General features: G+C 34.0%; 1 protein-coding gene and 1 pseudogene across 1 annotated transcript; both read left to right on the top strand.

The window, feature by feature from the left end:
- LOC106399260 overlaps positions 1 to 7,376 on the top strand; it is a 38,278-nt pseudogene extending 30,902 nt beyond the window's left edge.
- A 210-nt stretch (positions 7,377 to 7,586) lies between these two features.
- Positions 7,587 to 9,466, top strand: LOC106399253 (protein trichome birefringence-like 41). Its single transcript, XM_013839734.3, has 5 exons — positions 7,587 to 8,134; positions 8,326 to 8,500; positions 8,603 to 8,766; positions 8,839 to 8,997; positions 9,072 to 9,466. Exons 1-5 carry the CDS (start codon positions 7,887 to 7,889, stop codon positions 9,364 to 9,366), a joined length of 1,041 nt encoding a protein of 346 aa, XP_013695188.2. The 5' UTR covers positions 7,587 to 7,886; the 3' UTR covers positions 9,367 to 9,466.
- Positions 9,467 to 11,196: the final 1,730 nt, after the last annotated feature.

Below are 11,196 nucleotides of genomic sequence, written 5' to 3'. Positions count from 1 at the left end.
AGAAACGTCTTTACCTTTTAATTGTCTTTTTGATTTTCTTTTAATCATAAGATCTCCCCTAAATACGAGGGATAATCCTGCTCTAATTGTTTTAGATAAGTCATACTTTGGTGATAATTTTTTTATTTGATTTATGTTTTGTGGAACATTTGGTTTTTAGTGCCTTGGAATTCAACCAGATTTCAGGTAAATTACCTCCAGATCTTGGGAATCTATCAAACATTGACAGAATGTAAGAATCATTTTGTCCAAGTTCTTTTACAATCTACAGAAACTTTCAGAGAATTTACTAGTCTTGAGGCTTTGTTTTATCTTTGTAGGCTTCTTAGCTCGAACTACTTGACTGGAGACATCCCAAGTACATTCTCCAAACTTACAACATTGACTGATTTGTAAGACTTAGTCTAATATTCTTCTAGTTCGTAATGCATATTTTTCTGGAGATTCTGACTCTTATATATATATATGAACATTAACATATATTATTCTCTTGATTTGTAGCCGTATAAGTGACAACCAGTTCACCGGAACTATACCAGATTTGATCCAAAACTGGACAGAACTTGGAAAACTGTAGGCAGTTCTTTTTGCGTAATCAGATTCTTTCGTTTCTTGTATGGGTATTGGTGACTTACAAATGAGTGAAATGTTTTTGTGTTGCATGCAACAGGGTTATTCAAGCAAGTGGTTTAGCCGGACCAATTCCTAGTACCATTGGTTCTCTTACAAAGTTAACAGACTTGTAAGTATACCAACTTTGCGTGTGTGATTCATTGTTGTCACTTTTAGTGGACTCAAATATCAATAATATTTATTGTTTCTTTTCCAAAACTTTTTGTAGGAGAATCAGTGAATTGAGCTGATCAGAGTCTCCATTTCCGCCGCTACAAAACATGATATCGATAAAGACATTGTGAATTTGAGTCTAAGACTAAACGAAGTCAGTAATAGTTTCTTCCCACATTCGGTTGAGCTTTACTTCTACTTCCATTGGCTGTTTGGTAACAGGATTCTTAGGAACTGCAATCTTACAGGAGAGTTACCACCGTATCTTGGACAGATGAATAAATTAAAACTCATGTAAGTGAACTCTTTTTTTCTTTGGCCATCATAAAAGAATTCAATATGACATTGTGAGTCTCATTTTGCAGAGATCTTAGCTTTAATAAGCTAAGTGGGCCAATTCCAGTGGCATATAGCCCTCTTGACAACGTAGATAACATGTATGACTCTCTGCTCCTCTCTTATTTCTTCTTGTTTTGTTAAAATCTCTCTATGAATGGAAGTTAATTTTGTTTTCTAATCTTTCAGATATTTTACAAGTAACATGTTAAGTCGGGAAGTACCAGATTGGATGGTAGACAAAGGAGATAAGATGTGAGTTTTCTTCAACGATATTTATTACACAATCTTTTGTAGTGACACAACCTAATAAAATCTTGTTTGGTTATTTATATTGCAGTGATCTTACTTACAATGACTTTACCAATGATCTAAGAACCGCAGAATGTCAGAAGAATGCTGTGTAAGAAGAACAATAAAAATTCATAACTTCTCGTGCCTTAAAATATCAATATACATCTTACATTTTCTTGTTTCTTTTCATTCACAGGAATATGTTTTCAAGCACAAGCCCTTTAGTGGCAAATAACCAGTAAGCCTTTTTTATTCTTCTCATATAAGTTTTAAAATCGTCTCGCTCATTAACATCTTGGAAATATTCTGCCATAGTTAAAGCAGTCAGACCAACTCTCAGTTCATAAGACTATGGCTACTTCTCTCTAACACTGACTAGAATATTGATATTATGTTGTTATGTTTTTCTACAGCTCAAACGTTTCGTGTCTGAGTAGCTATAAATGTCCCAAAAGTAAGTCTTTGCACAAAACCATATCGCTAAAAATTTAGTAGCGCATCTGACTTAACTTTTGTTATTCTTAAGCTTTCTATGGACGAGAGAGGTTCGCCCTAGAAGCTTCTCTCTCAGACATGGAAACCAAGGAAGCCGCAACGGCCAAAATGAGCTCGTCCTACCGTTGTTTCTCCGGCACGGTTGATGTGTTCTCTTCCTAGTTGAAGCTCCTCCTCGTCCTTGTCTCTGGCCGACGATTGTGCTCCTTTCACCGACGTCGTTTGAGTTTTTCTGATGGCTCTGCTCCCGCTACCTCCCTCCGCGCCGATGAACCAGGATCTGGTCTTCTCTCTTGCTCGCCGTCGGTGGATGTTTGCTTCGGTGCTGTTAAATCCTCTTCACCCACGAGATCCTCCAGATCCACCTGACCCACCGGACCCAACGGTTACATCCCAATCAAAGCCACCGTCTTCATCCTCTCTTCGAGATCTTCACCAGACGCCGCCTCACTCCTCCCCACCTATTTCACTTCCCTCCATCTCCACCTCCGGATTTAGGGCATCATGTTTCTTCCACGAGATCTACTACCGTGGGTCAAGAACAGAGACAACTCAGATCTGTCTCACCGGAGGAGGAGCTTTCCTCTCCATCGTACATGTATCTCCTTCGTCAAGTGCCGCTATGGTTCTGGTATGCTCTGGTGAACGCAATGCCCCATCAGTCGATGGTTCATCTTCCTCTCACGGCGGCCTTAGCTTCCACTCCGACTCTGGTGAAACCCTAATCGGGAGCTCTTTTGTGAAGGATCGTATATCCTTTGAGTCTCCTCTTACTGCATCTCATCGAAACCTTATTTCAATATCCAAGCAGTTAAGGCTTCAACCCGACTATTCCAAATCTCACTGCCTCTCATCCGATGCTTACTCACTCACGCTCAACGGAAGCGAGTACGATGACAGTTTGCTCAAGTTTCTTCCGGTTACAACAAGTTGGCCTAGACACGGTAATGTCAAGGTCCGAGCTTCTGACCCGATTAAACCGTATACTTCGTCACCAAACTCCATTGTCCTAAGCTCTTCGAAAGTGAAGCTAGAGTTAGAGATTCACCTAGACTCTTGGGTAAGTCTTGCGGTTTTTAGAGCTGTTCGTGTGTGCTTCAATGATAAATCCAGGCAATTAAGGCCTTTTGATACTATTGCGGTTGACATAGACTCTCCTGCATCCCTCTCCAAGAGAGGTGAATCTTTTTTGGTGTTCAAGCCAGTATTGAACTCCTCCAAATCCCTTTCACTAGGGTATTTCAACGTCGTCTCAGACTATTTGAAGCTCTTCCGAGCTGTGGTTTCAAGGATTCAAGTGAAGATTTTCTGCCGATCTCTCAACTTTGAGCAAGCCTCTCCTTTAAACACTTCTATCTCATGTGTTATTGCTTTACTGCTTCTTCTTTTGTTCATTGTACCGTCGAAACTACTCCGGTTTGTAATCGTTGAGACCTTTTAGATTTAAATTAATGAAATTTGTGACAAAAAAAAAAAAAGCTTTCTATGGACTTCATATAAACTGTGGTGGTTCTGAACTTACAATCAATGGGACTAAGTATGATGCTGATGCTGATACATCGGATAGACCAATCTTCTACGACAGTAGAAACGGTTGGGTTTCAAGCAACACCGGGAAGTTCTTGGATGATGAGCGGTCTCCCAATGAAGTAACCTTATGGGCAAATACGTCAGAGCTTAGTATAGCAGATCCTAGTCTTTATACACATGCACGTCTCTCTGCCATTTCCCTCACTTACTACGCATTTTGTCTTGGACAAGGAAACTACACTGTTAATCTCCACTTCGCTGAAATTGTGTTCACTGGCAACCAAACATTTAGCAGTTTGGGGAGACGATTCTTTGACATATACGTTCAGGTAATTTACTTTTTACTTTTCTAAAAAATGTTTGAAAAGATTGTAATGCTTTAAATCAACTGGCGTGTGTGGTAATGTGCAGGGATAGCTTGTGGTTAAGGATTTCAATATAGTAGATGAGGCAAAAGGTGTTGGAAGAGCTGTGGTTAAGAGTTTCCCGGTCATGATTACAGATGGGAAACATGAAATAAGATTGTTTTGGGCTGGCAAAGGAACTCAAGGTCTTCCTACAAGAGGTGTATATGGTGCTCTCATATCAGCTGTATCCGTAGATCCAAGTATACTTTGCTAACCTTAAAACTATCTGACAGAGAGAATTATTTGAGTGTTTTTTGTATTTATCTTTAATGATCTTGTTGTAGAATTCATTCCACCTAAGGAAGCTGGCACTGGAAGTGGTGGTGGAAGCTCTATTGGCACGTTGGTTGGTGCTGTGGTTGCTTCGACGTTGTTTCTTGTGCTTTTAATCGGTGGTATTTTATGGTGGAGAGGTTGCTTAAGACCCAAGAGTCAGATGGAAAAAGGTACTCCTTCCGTTTTTAAATACATGACGTTTTAGGAAAATTTGTTTATTCCAAACTAGACAATGTTTTCAACAAAGTAAAAGTTAATAACAATTAATGTTCTATTATCAATGATATTATGCAGTTTATTTTAATATTGGTCAAATTTTGGTTAGCTGAATAGTTGTTGATATTTTTGTTTAGAAAATGTAAAGAACTAAATATTTTTTTTAATTTATGTATCTACTATTAAAATATCATCTATAAAAAAACGGAAGTACTTAGTAAGACTTACTGAGTTAAAAGTCTATATAAACCAGCGGGGTTAACCTAGTGGTATTTGAGGGAGCTTCGGCCCCAATACGGTCCCGGGTTCGATTCCCGCTGGCCACCGTCTATTAAAAATGGGGTGAAAAAGACGGCTCTCAAGGATGCCTTCTGCGGAGGTGTACTTAGGCGCTAGTCGGGTTCCCTCCGGGGTGTCCGGATACCTGGATTATAAAAAAAAAAGTCTATATATGTTTTTCCCAAACTTAATGATCTTTATTCTTCTTCTTCACCAACAGATTTCAAAAACTTGGATTTCCAGATAAGTTCCTTTTCGTTGAGGCAAATCAAAGTTGCTACAAACAACTTTGATCCAGCAAACAAGATCGGAGAAGGTGGTTTCGGTCCTGTACACAAGGTTAGCATCATAAAGTAGTTGACATCCTCTAGATATTATTTGTGAAATTATTTGTGAAGTGATTTCACACATGTCATTTCCACAATTATTTTCACCAAAAAATATGACATGACATATTAAAAATGATGACATGACTTATGGTTAAATATGACATGCATACTACATTTAATGTTAATTTTAATTTTTTGTAACTTTTGATAATACGGTAATAACTAATAAATCATCATTAAAATAAATTTATTCAAATATGTCATTAAATAATTTGATAATAGAACTATGAAATATTTTTTTTTAAAAAAATTGAAATATTATTTAAGTATATTTTTATATTCATACAATTTTTATTATTAAAAATATTTCGAAATGTCATACAATCTTTATAAAAAAATATTATTTTTAATCGTAATATCATTTATTTCTTTTTGATATCTAGAAATTTTAGAAATTCTGTTTATTTTTATATTTTGATAGTTACAAGAAAAATTATATCAATTTTACTTTATTTTATACAAGTTAATTTAATATATCTTAACCAAAATAAACAAATAAAATTCTATCTAAATTATGATTTTAAATATAATTTTAATTAAATTAAATTATTTATTTTATCTTAATTTTATGTTTAACTAAATTAGTATTTATATTAAAATATTGGTTTAGAATAACAAAATCTAAAACATTAACAAAATTTTATTTTTAAATATAATTTAAATTTAAAATTTTACTGCTACACATGGTGCAGGAAAACACCTAGTTGTTATGAGAAAAATAGAATGATGAACAATACTTTGTTTATAAAAATAAATATTGTGTGCTTTTATGCATACTAAAAAATATTAAATCTGATAATAATATATTATTTTGCGATTAACTATTTTTAAAAATCTAAATCAATCGAATATTAATAGATACAATTATTTTTTTAACAATATAATTTACTATTATTTATTCATATAAAATGCATTGAAAACATAAACAAGTATACATTTTTTAGAAACATTTTTTTGCAACAGTTATCTTTGGGTAACAGAGAGAGCAGTTGTCTAAAGGTTTTGTATATTGTATGAACCCAGGGAACGTTGACAGATGGAACCGTAATGGCGGTGAAACAGCTATCATCAAAATCAAAACAAGGGAACAGAGAGTTCTTGAACGAGATTGCTATGATTTCTGCTCTACAACATCCACATTTGGTTAAACTATATGGATGTTGCGTCGAAGGTGACCAGCTCTTGCTAGTCTGCGAGTACTTAGAAAACAACAGTCTCGCTCGTGCACTTTTTGGTTAGTGCACCCTTTCTAAAAGCATTAAAATGCATATGTTAGTCTGTAAAAATATTTCTTTTGTTTCTTAAAGGTCCTCAAGAGACTCAAATACGACTAGATTGGCCAACTAGGCAGAAGATTTGCGTTGGAATAGCTAGAGGTTTAGCTTATCTTCATGAGGAATCAAGACTCAAGATTGTACACAGAGACATCAAAGCCACTAATGTCTTGCTAGATAAGGAACTCAACGCAAAGATTTCGGATTTCGGTCTTGCTAAGCTTGATGAAGAAGAAAACACACACATCAGCACACGAGTCGCAGGAACATAGTGAGTCAAACAAGAAGTTTCAGCTCTATGAAGATTTCTTATAACCAAAACAAACTTGTTTATGCAGCGGATACATGGCTCCAGAATACGCCATGAAAGGTCATTTGACAGATAAAGCAGACGTTTATAGTTTTGGAGTTGTGGCCCTAGAAATCGTTCATGGAAGAAGCAACACGATCACACGTTTCAGAGTCGAGACCTTCAACCTTCTTGACTGGGTAAGTTATTATCTTTTCGCCTCTAAACCCTAAACCCTAAATACTTTTCTGAAACAAAATGATGACTCTGAATCTCAATATATTTCCAAGGTACACGTTCTAAGGGAGCAAAACAAACTGATGAAGTAGTAGACCCGAGGCTTGCAACAGATTACAACAGAGAAGAAGCAATGACCATGATCCAGATAGGGATCCTCTGCACCAGTAAAGTTTCGTCGGAAAGACCATCCATGTCGACGGTGGTGAGTATTCTCGAAGGAAGTTCCACTGTGAATGTTGAGAAGCTTCTTGAAGCTTCCTTCAACAAAGGAAGCGAGAAAGATAATGAGAGCGTGAGGGCAATGAAGAAGCATTACGCGATGATAAATGAAGAGGAGATGAATATGTTGGATCAGACTATCAGCACCGACGGGCCGTTCACGTCGTCTTCTACTTCCACGGCCAACACCAGCGATCTTTACCCTCTTAAGCCTGATTCTGCTTATTGGAACTCTAGGGCCGTTTAGTTATCCATTATGTTCAAAAAAAAACAAGCATGTAATTGTGTCATGCATTTCTTTTTGTAAAATTTACTTTTGAATGTGATAAAATTTTGTTTAAGACAATTATGTTTCTTTTTAATTGTGTCTTTTCAAGATGTCCAAAACAATTTAGATGAAATAATGGCAGTTAACACAAAATATTGCTTTTATCAATTAGGATGTTTAGCTGGAAGCCTAATTAACCCCACATGGAGATAGTATGGAACTATATATGTTTAATTGCTAACCATAATGACTAATTTGGATTATAAGTTGGCAGAAAATATATATTGTTGTTCTTACAACATTTGTACCTCTGTTCACAAATGATTGGCTTGTCTTTGTTTAATATGATCCATCTATACTGCTAGATATATACAAAGTAATGTTCATATTTGATTTCAAGATTTCTTACCAATATTTATCCAAAAAAAAAAGATTTCTTACCAAAACAAATATGGAATTATAGTTCATATATTTGACTCAAACAAACAACAAAGTTATATACATAATATATATATAGATTTGTGGGTGTATAAAATCCCAGGTGAGTATTTGAATCTCTCTTTATCTCTCGCTCTCGTCTGTGCTGAAATGGTTTTACAGGAAAACGCCATTTCTTATGGCTCTGCATTAGTGTTATCGCTGCTCCTCCTCCTTCCTCTTCTTGCAAAGGGATGTGATATGTTCACGGGTCAGTGGGTGAAGGATGCTTCCTACCCTCTCTACGATCCATCCACGTGTCCATTCATAAGACGCGAGTTCGCTTGCAAGAAAAATGGACGGCCAGATCTCGACTACCCTACCTTCAGATGGCAACCACAGGGATGCAAATTAGCATGGTATCATCAGTTAATCTATAATTCCTTTTTAATTCTTTCTTTGTTGTTGTTTCTAGATGTTTTGCATCAAATGTATCATTTTGAATAAATAACACACACACAAGCCAGAAAATTTCTTGATTTTAACGTTAATTATCATTTATCACACTTGCCTTAAGAAGCCACCGTTATTTTACTGTTTTGTTGTGTAGGTTCAATGGAGTAGATTTTTTGCAGAAAAATAGAGGGAAGAAGATAATGTTTGTAGGTGATTCTCTTAGCCTAAATCAATGGCAGTCTTTGACATGTATGCTCCACTCTTCTGTTCCCAAGTCTCCCTATACTATGACCACAGAAGGCACTACTATCTCAACCTTCACATTCCAGGTAATAATAATACACTCGTTCTGGTTACGTAAAATATATCTGTCAAATAGAAAACTGGGATGAGTTAAACCAAACTAAACAATAAATGCTTAATGTTTTCAGGAGTATGGAGTTGAAATAAAGTTTGATAGGAATCCGTATTTGGTAGATATAGTGAGTGAGAAGATTGGGAGCGTGATGAAGCTTGATTCGATCAACGATGGAAAGAATTGGTCAGGAATGGATACACTGATTTTCAACACTTGGCATTGGTGGAGCCGTAAATCGTAATTCTTCACTTTGCTTATTCTTGGCTTAATTAAATCACTAGAAGTTTATGTTCGAATTGTTTTGGGCAGATGGGATTATATTCAAATAGGAAGTAACGTCACAAAAGACATGGACCGCATGGCGGCATTCGAAATCGCACTTGGAACTTGGGGCAAATGGGTCGATACCGTGGTAGATACTAGGAAAACTAGAGTATTTTTTCAAGGAATTTCACCATCTCATTACAAGTAAGTTGTTATACACATTTTCTTAATCGGCAATCAATCAGATATTTTAAACTTTCATTTTATTTGTTTGGTAGTGGATCTCTATGGGGTGAACCAGCTGCACATAGTTGCGCGGGACAGACGGAACCACTTTGGGGGACAAATTATCCAGGAGGATTGCCACCAGAAGTTGGAGTTTTGAAGAGAGCACTCGGGAAAATTACCAAACCGGTGACTTTGCTAGACATTACTATGCTTTCATTGCTTCGGAAAGATGGTCACCCTTCCATTTACGGTATAGGCGGCCGAACCGGCAATGATTGCAGCCACTGGTGTCTCTCTGGCGTGCCAGATACTTGGAATGAGATTCTTTACAATTATATGCTTTAGAAAGAAACATTTAAATATAGGAAAACAACATTATAACATATTTGTTATTGTGTTTGATTCTACATTTGAATCTGAATAAAATAAAGGTCCTTTTCTAATAGACTAAGTAGGACTCCATAATTCGACTTATTAAGGAACAAATAAATAGAAAATATGCATTCGACGAGTGAAATCAAAGAGGGGTAGTGAGGTTGAGAAAGGGGGATGGTGTGCGACCCAAGCGAGTAAATCGGAAGATTAGAGGCAGACTACGAATTCGTTAGATTCATAACTTCCGATCCATTACGAACAAAAACGTATGCAATTACAAAAATTTCAAGCAATCTCCACATTAATTAGATAACAATGGAATACTGAATAAGAATTAAGAATCATATTCATGCGTTAGCTATGTCTCAAAGCCAGACAACCATGGAGAAATCACAATGGTCTTTGCATGAGCACCTAATCTCTTATGGTGAATTCCCCTAAACTATATTTGAGAAGTGATTTGTATATGTGTCATCATTACATTAACTTTTACAAAAAGATGATGACATGTCTTAAAAAAAATATGACATGACATAAATATAATTGTGACATGTAAAATTTACTATATTTAGATTTATGTTTTTTGTAAGATTTTTTAAATATAATAATGATGATTTTCTATATACGGATTTATATTTTTGGAAAAGTTTCATAATATAGTAATAACTAATAAATTTCATATCAAAAAAAAAATTTCTCAGTAAATATTTATTTTGGTAAGATTTTATGATACCTAATAACTTTTCTATATCTATTAAAATAATATGTTTTTATATATAAATTATAATTACAAATATTAAAATTTACATCAATATATGAATCATATTTTTATTATTAAAATAAGTGTAGTTTAAAATACATTTTATCAACGTATGTAAGTTATTTTTATTTAATGTATATATTATTAGAAATAATTTACCCCTAGACTATATTTGAGAAGTGATTTGTATATGTGTCATCACTACATTAATTTTCACAAAAAAATGATGACATGGCTTAAAAAAATATGACATGGCATAAATCTAATTGTGGCATGTAAAATTTACTATATTTAGATTTATGTTTTTGGTAAGATTTCTTAAATATAATAATGATGATTTTCTATATACGGATTTATATTTTTGTAAAAGTTTCATAATATAGTAATAACTAATAAATTTTATATCAAAAATATTTTTTCTCAGTAAATATTCATTTTGGTAAGATTTTATGATATCTAATAACTTTTCTATATCTATTAAAATAATATGTTTTTATATATAAATAATAATTACGAATATTAAAATTTTACATCAATATATGAATCAAATTTTTATTATTAAAATAAGTGTAGTTTAAAATATATTTTATCAACGTATATAAGTTATTTTTTATTTAATGTATATATTATTAGAAATAATTTATATATTTACAAATAGACATATTTAAAAATGGTAATTAAATAAATAATAATATAATAAAGTAACTTTATAAATTTTAATTATTTTATCAAAAGTTAAATAATGCAAAATTAAAAGGTCAAAGTAAACTTGAATAAATCAAACTAAAAACAATTACATTATGATTTTATTTTTTAGATTAATAAAAGTAAAAAATAAAAATACAAAATTTTATTTATATATAACATTTTTAAATATTTTATATTTGCGCATGGCGCAGGAAAACTCTTAGTTCTAAGTAATAGAAATGTAAACTATTACAGATAACGATAAAAAAGGTCCTTAGTTTAGTGGTAGAGCATTTTACTGCAGATCAAGAGGTCACCGGTTCGAAGCTGGTAGGGCCCTTTATGTTTTTATT

The sequence above is a fragment of the Brassica napus genome, chromosome C5 (assembly GCF_020379485.1).
Source record: "Brassica napus cultivar Da-Ae chromosome C5, Da-Ae, whole genome shotgun sequence".
Classification (NCBI taxonomy): Eukaryota; Viridiplantae; Streptophyta; class Magnoliopsida; order Brassicales; family Brassicaceae; genus Brassica; species Brassica napus.
The sequence above is the reverse complement of the archived record's forward strand: the minus strand, read 5'-3'. Positions and strand labels throughout refer to the sequence as shown.